Source organism: Serinus canaria, chromosome 8, assembly GCF_022539315.1.
Source record: "Serinus canaria isolate serCan28SL12 chromosome 8, serCan2020, whole genome shotgun sequence".
NCBI lineage: Eukaryota > Metazoa > Chordata > Aves > Passeriformes > Fringillidae > Serinus > Serinus canaria.
Window position 1 is genome coordinate 18,836,906 of NC_066322.1, and position 17,229 is coordinate 18,854,134.

The following is a 17,229-nucleotide window of genomic DNA, read 5'->3' on the forward strand; positions in this document are numbered from 1 at the left end:
CTTCAGCCTCTAGATCTGAGAGGTGTGTATCTCCTAGTCAGTGCCTTGCCACTGCTAAGGCAAAGATTTAAAGTTGAATTGTGTTGATGAGAGATGTGGCTGTGGGTACATCTACTCCAGGGATTTTGGTTTGTGTCTGTGCAAACCACCTTTCACTATCACCAAAATCATAGCTAGGAGGATTTTTTTGCCAAGTACTTTTATAAAGTGCCTTCTCTAAAGCTGAAAAAAGCAGTTTTGGCATCATATTTCTGTGATAAAGCATGGATTTCTCCTCTGTGCTAGCAAAACCATGCCTGAAGCTTAGAAACACAGTGTATTCTGCTAGTGTGTAAAAGATTAATGTCTGTGGGGTTTTTTTCATACTCAACACGTAGCATATGAAACATAACTCTTTTTTCCTCTTCTCTTTCAGTTTAGGTCTGATATCAGATTCTTTTCATATGTTTTTTGACTGTACTGCTCTATTGGCTGGATTAGCAGCTTCAGTTATTTCAAAATGGAGGTCAAATGATGCTTTCTCATATGGGTAAGAAACTTCATGCTGTTACCTTAATGTATTATAGTAAATGCTCAGGCAGTTATTTTTCACTTACAAACAAAAGCTTTTTGCTGAACGTGGAAAAACTATGTTGAAAGTGAGGTTTTTTTTAAGGTGAGCTATGTAAACATCTAAGTTAATAGAAATAATAAAAATATGAAGGCATTGCTTTTGGGGAGAAAGGGTTTATCACTTCCAAGATCTCTCTGATCATACTAGAGGAAAAAAGAGAGCAGAAAGTTGCCCTGCATTGCCATGTATTAATGACACCAGTGAAGAACAAGCAGCCACATCCTGGGTTTGTCCTCACAGTGCAGTGAGGAGTGTTACAGGGATTCCCAGACTGCTGGTGTCCCACTCCTCCTTTGCAACTGACAGGAGCCAAGTCTCAGTGATGCTGCATTGGAGATTACAAGCCATGACTCTTGGAAGCAGCAGGATTCAGGAGCTGTGACTGCCATTTACACAGGTCCTCAAGGACGAGGTGTGTCATCCCATACTGCTCTTGGTGGATTTATCTGCTACAGCTGGCATTTGGCAGGCACTTGGTTCCACTGAACGTGGCAGCTGTGCCCTATAAAACAATACTGGTGGTACCATGTTATTAATTGTAATACTGATTAACAGCTAATTATTGGTAACATGGGCATTCCCCATGGCATTATTGACCTGTCAGCATATAGCTTCAGCTGCCTTGCTTAAGTGTGAATCATATAGTTTGAAACTTACAGCACAGTTTAATTTAGGTGGAAGCTCCAGTGTGCATAGAAATCAGTTTGGAGAGAATCATACCATGAACTAATTGCAGTGAAAGCACGTTCTGTATTAATTACTGCTGAGCATTTAAACAGCTGGTGTTCCCTTTATCAGAGAACAGCCACAATTTATTAAGTCTGATGTTTGCTACATTGAAGTTACTTATTATTCTAATCTGGCAGTTTGTTATTGTCAAAATTTGATGTTTGAAATAATTAATTTCTGCTTGAAACTTTTACTGAAAATCCACCTTCTAGAGGGGAAGCAAATTAATACATGTCTGTTTGATACTGCACATAACACCAGAAAATTGTGATTAGGTTTCATGTGCTTATCCTAGTTTGTGGCTTCTGAATTACATTTATACCATAACTTTGAGTAGACATAATCTCAAATAGAAAGATTTTGACATACTGAAAGATTTCTTTCATCTAGATCACAGAATGGCTGATCTGGATCAGGCAGTTTCTGTCAAAGTACAACATGGTCAGTTTTATATACTAATCTGTAATTTATATGCCATCTTCCATTTAGGAAATTTGTGTAATATAACTGTTTGAGAACTAGAAGATTGCACTCCAATCTCTTAAGTTCTAATTTTCAGCATTTAAATGAAAGTGGTAATTTCTGCTGTTACTTTTTTTGTTTGTTTGCAGTTATGTTCGAGCAGAAGTACTTGCTGGTTTTGTAAATGGCTTATTCCTCATCTTTACAGCATTCTTCATTTTCTCTGAAGGTGTTGAGGTATGGGATGAAATCAATTGCATCGTTACATTCTACAATTAATATAGATAAGCATTTCTGGTTTTAATAGAAATAAATTGTTGAAATTAACGAACTGAAAATTTAAATTATGTTCATAATTGATTAGAAATCTGATTTGAACAGAGAATAGGGCCATCTGAAATTGCTGTTTAATGACAGAGAAACCCAGCTTTTTCAGTTTCTGTACTAGCTTCTTAAATAGTGTATTTTATTTATGTGTAAAGATTCTGTGAGGTGGAGCCTGTCCTTTTTTTTTCATGCAGTTAAGGATGTCTTAGATCTTCGCCTCTCATTGTTAAAGAAAAAATGAGGCCAAGAAAGAAAGGCCCAAACTAGTAATTCAGAGGAAAGAAGTTAGTCATAAGTAACATGCTGAGAAGTTGGACCAGCTTGTTAAAAAAAGAACACTGTTCTCTAGGTCTTGAAATCTGACGTAAATGGCAAGTAGTAATAGCTTCAAAATTTACAAGGGCTCTTTTCTTGCATTTTTTTTTACATTATAGTTCAGGTAATAATTTCAATACTGAAATTTAGACATGAAGGACAACATCAAGGATTAAGAGTAAAACTGATAACTATTTTTAATCAGCTTAAATTAATGCTTCTACTTTTTAATGGAAAATACACTATAAATTTGTTTAGACTTCTAGTTCAGAGTAAGTCTATCGAGTTTTTCTTTTACTAACAGAGGAAGAGTTTTTTCTTTTACTAACAGGAAAGAGTTTTTTCTACATTGATAGGCTTGTAAATGCTTCAAAACCAGTTAAAACTGGGCTGAAATTGTCTATAAGCCTGGAAAAATTTCAACTCTAGAAACAGGAGGAAAACTTACTAGAAAAATTAAAAACTGTGACAGGATGATACCGAAACATCATCCTCTTCCTGCTGATCTGAGATCCCATGCTAAGTATTTTCCTTTGCTTGTGGTGGTCACTCTCTCTGAGTTACTTCAAAATTTTACTGTGCTAAATGTTTTATTGTCTTGCTATTTACTGCCTGTACCTTTCATCCTTGAGGAGAGATGGTGAATGTTTTTCTCCTCTGTCAGTAGTAATTTGCACTCATCAACACTTAGCTTCAGATGCAAATTGTATTAGGTCTATAATGTCTCGTGTAGAAAAATATTCCAGAGGAGGTAGGGTAAAAAAAAATTGAAAAAAATCAATCTAGATTTGAGAATTTCTAAGAAAATGTCATAATTTGTTCTGAGTCTTCATTTCATTCCCCTCATTGCCTTGCCTCTCTAAGGAGAAAGGAAGAAATGGCATTCTAGAGTCTTAGAAATCTTATAGGTGACTTAAGCAATCTACATACTGCAACAAACCTGAATGTTTTCAGATGGTGTTGAGCCACATCCCACAGCATAACCCAATCTTTTGACAAAACTGAGCTAGACTCTCAGAATATTCTACTGTACTTTCACAGCTTTAATAATAGAACTTTATTTTCAGACACTGAGAGTTGGTCTGTGTATCATCCCAAAAGCTGGAAGTCCTGAGTAATTTTTAGTTATGTCTATATACATGTTATGTATGAGAATGCTCCTGTATCTAAGTAGTTTTGTGGTGCCTTTTAATAATGTAAAGGGATTGTAAAACTCTACATTTGCTTTTGGTTTGTTTCATTTTTTTTAGAGAGCCCTTGAGCCTCCTGATGTGCATCATGAGAGACTTCTTCCTGTTTCTATACTAGGATTCATTGTAAATCTGATAGGAATATTTGTTTTTCAGCATGGAGGTCACGGGCATTCACACAGCTCTGGTAGGATGTAACTTCAGTACTGTTTCCTTTCTTGGCAGCCTGTGTTCCAGGGCCTTATTGTGCCCCAGTGAGAACCCCAATATTACATTTGATGTCTTCTTAATGGCAATCCTAGCAAAATCTGTATGTGACCTATTGCTATGTTGACTTTGGTGTTTTATTACCAGCCCTGGCATGCCACTGTTGTACTTCTCATGTTAATATCCATTAACTGGAACACCTAGGAGTCCAGAAACTGCTTTCTGGAGTTCATGTACTCTCCTGCACTTTATTGAAAGGGATTTGCAGAGCATCTTTTTGGACAAATTTAAGTTGGGCTTGAGCAAGGTTTGGCTGGAAAATTTAGAAACAGTATTTGAACCAAATTTTAAGCATGAGATGATTCCACTTCAGATGTTTCTCAGCTTAGCCTTTTGAGTTGAAATGCAGAATTTATTTGTCTAAATACACATGGTAAACACTCTGGGTTTTTTTCTGCAAAGCCTGTGGGCCTCCCTTTGAGCTTAACATATAAACTTACATAGATTGGTGGGAGAACATAGTCTTTGGTCTTTAAGCAGCAATCTAAGCTTGAATTTTTAATCTGCAAATGACAATCAATTTCTGCTTTCTTAAAACAGCCATTTTTAAAGTTCTTGTATCTAATGAAGTGTACATTTTTCAAATAGTACTAGAAGTCTAGCACAACAAGCCTCAGAAGTGGGAATGTATAAAAGCACTTGACTTCTCAAACCTGGTATATTTTGTGTATTTATATATATAATAAAAAATATGTCTGCGCAGCAGAGCCGTAGATGACAAACACTTTGTGTAAAGTTTCTTATTTAAAGCCATACCTTAAGATGACCTAAAAGATTAATAGGTTTTGAGTAGCTAAAAAACAAATATAAGAGTACTCATCGTTTATGTGTTCCTAAATTCACTCTGATGGTGATATTTGTTTATAGGGCATGAGCACAGCCATTCTCTGTTTAACGGTGGTCTCAGCCATGGGCACAGTCACAGAGATCATGGACACAGCCATGAACATAAACATTCCCATGGACACAGTCATGGTCATGGCCATGGCCACTCTCATGGTCAGGAATATTGTCATGGTAAGTACTGAGTTGATATCATAGACCATCCTGACTCAATCTAAATCTGCTATTAATAACTTACTGAAAAATAAAAGGAGCGTGTTGTCAGCTTGTTGTGATCATACATGGAAGTAGCTTCATTAAATGTCTAGTATGCTCTTCCACCATCATGTTTTGACTCATTTTGTGTTTCACTTGCAGGAATTTCAATGTTAGTTTTTAAAGATTTTGCTTTACCTCTGGTTTCTGAGTGTGTGCTGTAATGTTGTGTGTTGGCAAAAGATGGACAGCTGTATGCTATTGCAATATAGTGAAATTAGTTTTCAGGTGCTCTGTTTCAGTTTTTTCATTAAAATCAATTGACAAAGTTGAGCTGTTTTGCTACTGTTCTCCATTTTTATAATTTTGCAGCTCAAGGTATTAGGAAAAATCAACCAGTGAACTTTGGGTACTTAGGGATTGTTAGTTTTACTTGTTCGTGATCTCAAATAAGACTTTCCCCATTTTGTGTCGTTGTAATCTGTTTTAAGATGGTTATGGAGAAGATACTTCTTATGCTAGCTATGCTGAAATCTCTTCTCTGAAGGCAAGCAATCTGAGAAGAGACATTCATGTTAAATATGGTCAGTAGCCTTCACTATGGGAGAAGAGGTTGTGTAGGTAGCACCAATTTGAAACAATGGAAATGAAAGCCTTGTGGTAATGCAGGGTTGTCAGTCCTTCCTGCCTAAGCAATAAAATTAGATCTGACGTGACTCAAAATATGCACATTCAGAGCAGGGAATAGTGTGGGATCTGGCAGACAGGAGGTGACAAAGAGTATAAAAATATTTACTTATCCCTTCCTTGCTATTCTTAGAAAATCGGCGTTTGTCTCCCAGTAGTTCTCCTGGAATTTTGTCGGAAAGCAGGAGCTCCCTGCTTCTGCCTCTTCCTTGCCTTCCACCTGGCCCCCACCCTTGCAGATCAGTGAATGTAGCTACCTGTCTTGTGCAGCTTGATATTCAAATCAGCTGTTGTGTAAATTATTGTGTATCTTCACTAGAAGCCTTTTACTATCCTTCAACAAGTTTTTCTTAAATTATCTCTCAGATTAATGCTACAGAGACATTAATCTGCTTGGATGAGAAGGTTTTTTACTTACTTGTTCCTTCTCCAAGTCTTATTCTGGTTTTTTTAACATTAGGTGTAAATGCTTGCTTAAGTGAAGTATTTCTGGTTAGCAAATTTATTTAAACCTACTCTTCTCACTTCTGTTCATGTTCTTGTGTTCTTGTTCTTTGCTATATACTATCAAGGTCTTACCTCTCCATTTGTTTTAATTAAGAACAAATGTAGACTTTTTTTTTCATATATATATATATATATATATATATATATATATATAAAGGGATGTTGTATTTTAAAAAATGTATTTTAAGACTTAATTGCTGCATTAAAAAACAATAGCTTGAGTAAAAGCTGGTCATTGGGAGCAGTCTGTCTGTCCAAGACATTTCTGAAAGGGAGAGTGTAACAGAAGGGCTACTGGAGAGACTCTTTGAGCCTTGGTTAATGTGTCAATAATTGCCTCCACAGATGACCATTCCCTTGAAGTAATGGCTGGATCCAGCAAACAGATTTTACAAGGTATGATGAGAATAAGTATGATGTTTTATTGGTTTTATCACAGTCTGCCTGCCTTGGTCTGTCCCACCTCTGTCTTAGAGGGTTCCTCTGGATAAATGCCATGTTTTTCTTAAAGGAGCTATTTCATGAGGTTCCATTTCCCCTGTAAACAGCTCTGCTGTGTCCTGTGCATGACTAGGTGTTGAGACATTGACAGAAGTCTAAATGTAATGCACTGTCAGCACAGTTTAAAAGATACATCCCAAATGCTGGGATTCAGCTTCTGTTATTGATGCTGAAAAATCATTGAAAAACTAGGAAAGAGTGGTTAAAAGCAGAAACCTAAGGAGCCTAATTGCAGTATATGTTCTGTAACATGAAGATGCAGATTGCTGTAATTGTTAAAGAGTACCTAAGCTTGAGACTTGCATTTCATCAAGCTCTTAGAGTTGGTTTAGAGCAGATGGTAATGCATCTAAATTTCTTTAAGTAGTATTGATCTGATTTATCCATAACTAATCCTCAGGAGATCCCTTTTTGTGATTGTGATTTTAATTGAAGCATATTAAAAAGACCTGATTTTATTTTAGTTTTTCAATAGTGAGGGAAAAACCCCACCAAGTGATGCAAAGACAGTCACTATCAGGACAATCACTCACAAGCAATCACATCCCACCAGCAGATCAGTGCCTAGGGAAGTCTGAGCAGCAGCTGTTTGGGAAAGAGAACACTGGTGTTACTGGGGAGCATGGTGGTGGATGGTATGAAAAGTGCCTCTGGTCCATTTGGATCAGCTGGCCTGGCTGTGTGCCCTCCCAGCATCTTGCCCACCCAGCCTTCCTGCTGTGGGGTCATGAGAAACAGAAGGCCCTGATGCAGGCTGCTGTGGAGAAACACAGCTCTGTCCCAACCAGAGCCAGTACAAATGCACACTTGCAGAAATCCCCAAAGAGCTGGTTTATAGTGGTGTGTTGTTTTTACAAGAGGGGATTACCTGTCTGGAGAATTGCATTCAAAAAGCTGTTTCTGAATAACTTCCAGTCACTGCCAGCAGAGAGCTCCAAAGGCTAAACTTTGACTAGCTGCAAAGTATGTGTCTCTTTGTACTTGAAGGAAGTGTTATTCTTCAGAATATGAGTAAGGCATCTCATGTCTGCGGTATTGTTTAATTTTCAAAGCTATTTGTCTTGGATTTCTTTGCCAAATAACTTCTAGAAGGTGTTGTCAATTAAACATTAGCACATGTCAAAGCTTTGCAGAACTGTTTCTGTTAAGTCTGTCCATCTTATACAGACCTCACTACTGTAGGCATCAGGGAACATGAGTTTCTGTACTATAATAAGAGTGAGTACTGAATGAAGAAAATCTAGCTGCAGCTCTTAATCACTGTTCAAGTTAATAGCCTTGCTAAGAAATGCCCAATACTGTTAAGTGCATAACAGAATGTAAATTCTTCAAATGGCCCATATTCTACAAATACATTAAAGTCTTTGTGTATTTGACCCAAAACTGACCACAAATTAAAAAGTATAGATCATATTACCTAGGTCTTGAAACTTCTTTTTGTAAAACATCTCTGAAATGCTCCATTAGCTTTAAGAATAGCAAGTTGTAATGGTATCACTTGGTCTCTTACAGGTGTATTTCTGCACATTGTGGCAGACACGCTGGGAAGTATTGGTGTAATCATATCTGCTATACTGATGCAGAACTATGGGCTAATGATAGCAGATCCTATTTGTTCAATGCTGATAGCACTACTTATAGGTGTAAGGTAAGTGTTGTTATCACTAGTGTTTGGTAGGATTTTTGATGCTAGTTACAGCAGAAATTGCAGCTCAGAAGAGAAAGGGGTTTTGTTATGCTAATGGCTTGCAACATTTGCTTTTCTTCCAGGAGTGGTGTGTTACCTCTGTTCTGTACAGCCATTCTGGTGCTATCTTTCTTTTCCTTTTTCTACAGCTACAGCTTTCCCTCTTAAATCTGCATTTTTTGTCCTTCTTTGCATAATACTACAAAAATGTCTTTCAGCTTCAAACTGTAGAAAGCTTCATCTCTGTATTTAGTACATGCTTATATAAACCAATGTACTCCAGTAAATGGAGCAGAATGGTTTCAGGGCAGCAGAGTTGAGACTGCTGGCACAGGATGTGCCCTTGTCCTTTCCAAATCAAGTCTGCTAGGTTTTAGTTTTCTTTCCTTATATTGACAAGAACTGTCTTTTACTTTGCATTTGCACTCTGAGATATCCTTATTTCTTTTAAGATCTGATGGAAATGCTTCACAGACTTCTGGATTGCACAGTTGTTTCTTACCAAGATCACTGTGACTGTGAAGCTATTGGGATTAGACTGGTCAAGCAAATATTTCATTGAGTGATGTTATGAAGCTTTTTTGGCCGCAGTTTCAATGGTGCCATAGGGCAGTGTGCCACAACTCCAGTTACAACCTAATAACTCAACATCTTTGTCTGTTCAGCAGTGGTGAGTGTCATCTGATGAGCTGCAGCTACTTCTGCTCATACCATGTATGGCATGTTTATGGCTTGTGCATGGCAGCATTCACAGGGTTATTGATGTGAATCTCCCTGCTAGTCAAAGTAGGGCAGCAGGCTTCAGACACAACGCCCACAGAGATGTTTGTGCTAGAAATCACTATTAAATCACCACTTAAATAGGAACTTCAGAGATTTTGACTTCAACTTTCTGTAAATGACAAATTATTACAAACTACTTCTAGTACTGAAATCTCAAAAAATGGGAAAGAAAATGTGCAAGTTTCCAAGGGGGAAGAAACTATTGCCGAGGTAGAGGTAATAGCTGAGTAAAAGGTTTCCATACACTTTGTTTTTTAAGGGTCCAGCTTTGTGTACAGCTGGAAATACCACATGAATAACAATTCAATTTTTTTCTTCCATTCATACAGTAGTTAAAATTACACTGAATTCCATAATAGATTTGTTATATAATCGTGCTTATAGGTTTTCTAGCACAGATAGAAGGAACGTTTGAGACCCATGTTCTATGCTGAAAATGCTGGAAAAGTTCACTATTTGACGTGTCTTTTGATCTTAGGCCAGACTTCAGCCTGTGACATTATTTTGTGGGTCCCCAATGTTATAAAGTATCAGTAGAATAATTCTGCTATCAGTGCAGTCAGCTGCATCATAGCTGATAGAAGCAAGCCTGCATTTCTTGCCATCTGACACATCTTGGCACATCAGTGGAGCAAACACTAATTGCAGGGTTGGGTGATTTTGTGATGGTATTTTATTTTGTTTTCTAAGCAGTCCAACTGACTGAACTATTGATGGTTTTGCTTGAAATGCACTTTAGGATCATAAATAAGATTATTATCAGTGTCAGATGGTTGTTGAGAACTTCAGTCCCTTTTTGTTGTGTTTTGATTTTAGTAGTCTTCATTGACAGTTCTGGACATGAAACCACTGTTAATTTTGCTTTATTCTTCACTTGTGTTTGAAGTGTCCTTTAAGAATGAGTGCAAAAGGGTTTTCAGATTTTCCCATAAAGTGGTCTTTTGTTACAGTAATATGTGAGCCCAGGTCATGCTTGCTAGAATATTATAATAGTTTTGTACTTAATCTTTTAAAGTCACCTTAATCTAACCCAGAGGAGAAAAACTACTGAAGTTCTGTGAAATTTACAATTTGAGGGGAATAACATTGCAAAAATACTTTAAATTGGTAATGACAAGAGCTATGTCTACTTTGGGGTGTAGGGGGAGGGATGTTTGGGGTTTGGGATTTGTTTGGGTTTTTTTAATTGTCTGTGTCCTCATGGGTTACTTGTGGGTTTGAGGTGGGAAGGACTGGGATGTTCAATTTGTAGTACAGGAGTTGCTGTCGATTTCTGTGGGCCTATTTGAAACCTTAATAAATAATTTTTGGGGTAAATTTGGCTTCAGATTAAATAATTGCATTCTGTTTCAAATGAATATTTTAAAATTTTGTTTGTGTTCCTTTTACTGTTAAACCAACTTTGATAAGGTAAAGTGGAGTAAGAGTATGTGTGTGCCCCAACAAGCAGACCCCATTCATATGTGTTTAAAAATCAGGATCTGTTTTGTAATCAGAATCTTTGTGACTGTAATAAAAGAAACATAGTTTAGAGCCAGAGATGTAACAGCCATTCTGATAAAGTTTTCAAAAGTCATTCAAAAATTTTAATGGTGTTTAGGGAATTTGCCCTGATTGGAACTGTATGCTCCAAGTTATTGCTTAATGGTCTGAGTTTGACTTAGAGTGTCTGCAGGATATGAGTAGGGAGTAGATTGGATCCAGGACTTCTGTTTCTCTGTTGTTTTGTTAGGGTGTTTTGTTGTTGTGGGTTTTTTTAAATTTTGTTTTAGTATGATTCAATTTGGGGTTTTGTTTTTGTTTTTTTTTAATCTGTATTCTTTCTGTGATACTTTTGTATACAAAGAAGGAATAAAGGCAGAAGAGAAATCCTTATTGCCTTTTATGGAACTATGTCTGGTGAGCCAGTAGAATATCAAAGCTATTGCATGAGGATGCAGAGGAAAATCATTGCTCTTAATCCAGGATTGCTTGTGTCTTTGTGAAATAACTGTTCATTGGTTTTATATTGAGTGTTCACTTGCTTCAGTGTTGGGCAGCTCTCTGGTTTAATCGAGCCTTGCTTGCTGCTATTAGTGAGTTTTCTCTCTTCAGGCTTCTGAAGATGACCACACTTGCAAAGAAATCACAAAAATATACCATCATAAGATGACTGAAAATCTCACTGGTGTGTACAGACTCCCCCTGATAACCTGTTTTGCCTTGTGCACGTGCAGAAGGGTTAAGCAATGCTTCTTCAGAGAAGTCAGGCAGTGCTTTTAAATCATATGGTTGAGCCTTCTTGTAGACAACATCTCCAATTAGTGCAAATTGTTAGCTGCTGACACAGTTGCTCAGTTGCTCCTGTGATCCTTTGCTAAGGGTGCTCTAGGGTGACATTCTCTGCCTAACTCCTCGTGCGTTAGCTCAGACCATTCTGCCTGCACAGCAAAAATCCTATGGGAGCTGAATTTTCCTGGATGCAACTACTAATATCTGATGACTCTTTCTTCGATTACTCTGCACTATCTCATGCAAGTAAAGCATAAATGGGACACGCTTAAAATAGATGAGTCTGTTTTACCAGCGTTTTAATTTTTTTTTTAACAAAAGTTTGACTATTTCGCTGTAGTTTAGGCTGACATTGTTCAAGTTTTTTTCCAAAGTATTGTCTGCATAATTATATGTGCATTGAATCAATAAACAATTTCCCAAGTCTCTGAACTGCTTTTAATATTTAAAACTAAGTACTCATTTAGTTTTAACATTAGTATTCTAAGCCTTATTCTGAAATGCTGAAGCAATTTTAGTGTTTCAGTCAGCTGTGTGAAACTAGTCACCACGCAAAAGCCACAACTCTGGTATAAATCAAGTTTGTCCTAAACCACTATTAGACCCACATGTTTCTAGAAAGGCACAGTAGACTAAATATTATACTAGATTGCACAGAGCATGCAAACTGCATATTAAGTGGTCAAAGAAATGAGGCAATTTACTTCAGTCATTTAGTGAAGTTGTTTCCATGGGTTACATAATTTTTTGCATAAAATCTTGAGCTGCTTGAACAGGATATAATATGAAAGAGCTTTGGGGGAGGGTGTGCCAGTAACATTTAGGGCCTTTCATGTTTGGGGCATAGCAGTATAAAAAAATTACCTTTTTTTAATGAAGTGCTGCATTCCTTAATATTCAGAAGGAATTTTCTATAGGAAAACTCCTCCAAACTAGCATGTTTGTTGTTAGTGTTATTTTAAGCCATTATTGCTAAATGTCAAGCACTACCTTTATTTACAGGGTAATGGTGCCTGCCAACCTTGCTTGAGAATCAAGCTACTACATTGTTATGAGAACAAAGAATTCAAAATCTGTGAAGCAAATGTTAAACCTGTGGTCCTTGTCTTGAGCAAAGCTTGCAGTCTGATTAGAATTGCCATTGCCTAATAAAAAAAAAATTCATTAAAGTTCTGAAACAGGCCAACAGTCTTCACACTGCAGATATGGAAGGTGGCTGGGAAAAAAAACCCAGAATTTGGAAAAGTGGCTGTAGATTTTGAGCCTAGCTGGTCTTGATCCTTAGCAATGTTTGTGACCTTCCACAAAACCTGTCACAAATACCCCCTATTTTCTGTAATGCTGAGAGCACTGAATGGATTTCCTGCTGTGCTCTGAGTGCAGTGTCTGTCTAAAGGGTTCTTTACCTGGAGCTGTTTTCAGCTTTGTAGTCCAAGGTCATGACAATGCTGAGGTCATGCAGGCTGTGCCTACAGAAACAGTGGCGTAAACAGGATGGCACTGGAATGGGCCTGAGCGTTATCTGAATGTGATGCAGGTTAAATGAGTCTGGTGCTTTCACTCTTAATTTTTAATCAATCCATGTGTAGTAGTGGCAGGCTGTATTTATCAGATTCATGTCAATAGTTCATTTTGATTATTTGAACACCTTTCACTTCTGTAACTGTGTGTGCAAATGTGATATGGCAGCTGTAACAATAGCTGCCTTTGCTTTTCTGGCTTTTTTAGAGGATATGTTTTTATTCCAAATCTTGCTGTGGGTTAGTTCGTCTTTCAAATTTTATTGTCTTATAAAAGAGTGTGATATTTTACTTTTAAGGCTTGGTAATCAGAAAGCCATGGAATTGTGTCTGCTTTAATAGCAAAGCTTACAGACTGCTAATGCATGAGAATACTTTCCACTTGGTGAGAATTCAGCATTATTTGTTTTTTTCAATAATCTTGTAGATTAAACCAAACATGGTGGGAAGCACAGTGTAATAGTTGCTGTGGAGGCAGCCACATAGGTGTTTTTTTTTTTTTCCACTAATGACTAAGCCAAAAAAAAGAGAAAGCTTGGTCAAAATCTCTAACTGTATTTTCAGCCAGCTTGGTTTTGTCATCTTCCCTTGTGTTTTCTCCAGTCACATGAAGTGGAAATGATATTTCTAGGGCCTCCTAGTGATTAAGTAATACTGGTTTTAGTTAATGTTTGAGAAAAGAGCACATTCTGTGGAGTTTTGGTTTTTAAATTAAAGGTTTTGTACTTCAGTAGTATGCATGAAACAATGGAAAACATCAGGCATCATAAAACTGGATTCTGTTGTTTGTTGTGTTAGTTGGGTTTCCAGTAAGATATCGTTGGAGCTAGTACCCCTTTGGAGGCAGATGCAAGGCATCCACAGGCTGCCTGTGCTCTGAACAGCATTTGTGAGGGCCTGTCACATCTCTGCAGCTCTCTTTTGGCTTTTCAGCTTTGCAAAAGAGAAACTTTGTATCTGAACAGTGGCTCTAAGGTACAGGAAGAAGGTGTGACCCGGGATATGCCTCAACTTTCACTAACAGTATCAAGCCACATCCTGATTTACTCTATTCTTTGGAGTTTTAAGATGTTCTTGTTTCATAGCCACTTCAAATCTACTTTACAGTTAATTTCTCTTCCATCAGATAATGTACATCAGTTTTATTATTGTAAATAAGTTGTACAAATTAGACATTTTTGTTAGCTTTCTTTCATGGCTATTCCTACACTTAATGGTATGTTTCAATTAAAATGTAGACTACTATATTCTCTATTCTTTTAGTTGTTTCCGTGGGAAAAAATATTCAGCCTGTATGTGTGTGGTTTTTGAAACCTTTGGATGCATATGCTAGACAGGCCTTGTTAAATTTATGGGAATGGAATCGTGTTCACTTGCATTCACTTTGCATCCTGAACTTGTGTATTGGTCTTTCAAGGTTTTTATTAAGAAACAGACCTGCATTTTAAATAGGGAGTTAAACTGAAATCAATTCATCAGTGGAGTGTGTTGGCAGCTCCAGCTCCCTTTGATGTAATGCTTGTGACATGGACATTATTTAGTGAGATGGGTCCATTAATAAGAGAACCCTTTTCCCCTAAACTTCTGTAATCCACTGTAGAATGTGACACTCCAATAAAGCTTCCTTTAGACAGACTGACAGTTATTGCATTGCTAAATGTTTGTCTTGGTGACAGGTCTAGTTTAGGCAACTCCCGCTTGCCCCTAATTGCTTCTTCCTATTTCTGAACCGGTGCCTTGGTGGCAGTGCAAATGTGGGAGGCCATGTGCTGGAGGGCACCAGGCAGTGAATTCGGCTGGAACAACCACTGTGCCTGCAAGAAGGCTTCATTTTAGGGTGGTGTTTTTCCAGGGATTCATTAGACAAGAGTCAGGCAGCCTCTTGCTGCCTCCCACCCTGGCCAGGGTTTAGCCAGGGAGTGAGCTGAGAAGTCCATCAGCCAGCACTGCCCCATGTTCAAATGGAAACACTCATAAAAATGATTAGGTCATCTGTTCACATCTGCAAATACACAGCTGGTCTGTGCCATGCATTCCACATCACTTCATGAGATTTTAAACAAAGGTTCTGCAGTGTCCTTTAACAACTGGTCCAGTTAATCTCTTACAAATGTTTCAGGTGTGCCTTTAATCCCATAACTCCATGTACTGTAGCTGTGATGCCAGTGCTGCACTCTGAAATGAAGCTTACTGTTTCTGCAATATATAATCACTTTCAGTCCAATGTTAGGTGACTTGCATGCTCTTGAAATTAAATTGCTCTTTAAGTTTTACTGTTGGGCTATAGATATTTGTCATCTACTTGAAAATGTTAGAATGATCTACTGAACCAGACATGATGCACTACTCCTAAACAAAAAAATCACCATGCTGAATACTTAGTAAGAGTATAAGCTATTAGTGGTAGCTTCAGGGCATAGGCTTACTGCTCTCCTGGTTTTATTAAAAAACAAAAAGTAATAATATTAAAAAAGGGTATTAAATGTCTTCCTGGTTTGCTGATTAAAGACCATTTGGCCAGGAGGGAACCTCTAATTGCTTCCAAATGTTTAACCCTTGAGCTTGGATGGGACCCTACACTTAGTTCACTTCATGAATATGCCAAGTTGTCTGTTTCTGACAAAATAACTCTGGTGTAGCTGGACTGTTCCACACTAATTTTGTTCATGATTACCCCATTATTATCTTAGTTCATAAGAAAAATATGCCCTAAACCAAACACAAAAGCAAACCCAATTTCAGTTGAGTATTTTTATGGTTGCTTGTGAATGATTTGCCCTTGAAGTTGGTTTTCAGCTATACAGCTGCTTTGTTGTATAACTTCCAAGACACCAAGAGATTTCATCTCAAATCCCATGATTAAACCATTAATCTTTTGTGACTGACCACCAGTTGACTCTGGAAACTGTGGGGGAGAAATAATCTTACCTTTGATTGGACACCATAGCAATTTTGTCAGTCCCTTTTTTTCTGTACCGGGTTTTCATGGCGACTTCCTCAGCTTCTGATGGAAGAACTAGCGAAAAATTTCTCAGCATTAAGCAATCTTAGGTTTCTCCTTGCACCTTTTGAAAATGCAATAATAGCTAATTTCATTTTTTCTTTCTAGTATTGTTCCACTTTTAAAAGAGTCCATTGGGATTTTGATGCAGCGAACTCCTCCTTCCCTGGAAAATGCCCTGCCTCAGTGCTACCAGAGGGTGAGCTCTTAAGCTGTTTTTGCTCTGACTGATCAAGCTGCTGACTGACTGAGCCTCAGCTGTGTGTATGAGGATATTTTATGATTTTTTTCCAGTAAAAGGAATGATTTTATGATGTTTTGCCAGAGTCAAATGTACCCTAGAATACACAAATGGAGGTACCAGTTTAATTAATAGTTTCCCAGAGTCCTAAATTGCATGTAGCTTCACCTGAGTTTGTTTTAAAAATTTCCTACGTTAGAAAAACAGATCCTGAAGCTATTCTTTCCCAAAGTACTTTGTGCTTATACATAACATTGGAAATGTATTTATAAGAATATAAAGATTACTCTGAATTTGACCTGTTCTCCTACTTAACTTTTCTATTAGTATACCATGAAGTGCCTTTGCAAAGTTAATACAAAGCACTTAAGGAGTGCTGCCTTTCCTCGGGAGTTACAGGCTGTAATCATCACATGGAGGGTTTGCTGAAAGTGCAAAGAGGAAAAAACAAAGGCATTGGCAGAACACATCTAAGCCCTCACAAAATTGTAAATAATATATTAATATATTTCTGTTAGAGTTAGAATCTCACAAATTGTTTCATGGAAAAATTTCCACATTTGCAAAAAGGGCAGTTTTAACTGGATGCCATCTCAAATCCAGTAACTGACTTTTCTCTCCTGAACACCTCTATATTCAGAAATAGTTTCAGTATGTATACATGTAGAATGTAAATGCAGCAGGGTACAAAATCACAACACATACAGAAAATCATGACACAGACACAAATCCATATGTTTCAGCTTCCTTACAATAATTGAGATAGTAATAAAAAATTTTGGTAAAAGATGACAAAATGCACAGTGAACTCAAACTAAAGGAATGCATTAGCTTTTATAATACTTTCTGTAAAAAACCATAGTATAGAAAATATTTTCTGAAATACACTTTCTAAAATTTGCCTCTTGTTTTAGGTGCAGCAGTTGCAAGGAGTCTACAGTTTACATGATCCACATTTCTGGACCCTCTGTACTGATGTTTACATAGGGACTTTGAAGTTACTAGTAGCTCCTGATGCTGATGGGAGGTGGATTCTTAGCCAGACTCACAATATTTTTACTCAGGTATGTCTTATCAGTGGAAATCACAC

General features: G+C 37.4%; 1 protein-coding gene across 3 annotated transcripts in view; it reads left to right on the forward strand.

Annotated features, from left to right (window-relative positions):
- Positions 1 to 17,229, forward strand: part of SLC30A7 (solute carrier family 30 member 7) — a 38,079-nt gene that overhangs the window by 15,108 nt on the left and 5,742 nt on the right. For 2 of the 3 annotated variants that reach the window (XM_050977492.1, XM_030226283.2), the window contains 8 exons: positions 416 to 529; positions 1,954 to 2,041; positions 3,697 to 3,823; positions 4,771 to 4,920; positions 6,481 to 6,531; positions 8,149 to 8,284; positions 16,007 to 16,097; positions 17,054 to 17,203. In XM_050977492.1, coding sequence (XP_050833449.1) covers positions 444 to 529; positions 1,954 to 2,041; positions 3,697 to 3,823; positions 4,771 to 4,920; positions 6,481 to 6,531; positions 8,149 to 8,284; positions 16,007 to 16,097; positions 17,054 to 17,203 — 879 coding nt within the window. In that variant the 5' untranslated portion in view covers positions 416 to 443. The remainder of the gene's footprint in view (positions 1 to 415; positions 530 to 1,953; positions 2,042 to 3,696; positions 3,824 to 4,770; positions 4,921 to 6,480; positions 6,532 to 8,148; positions 8,285 to 16,006; positions 16,098 to 17,053; positions 17,204 to 17,229) is intronic. The other variant, XM_050977491.1, reaches the window with a different exon arrangement.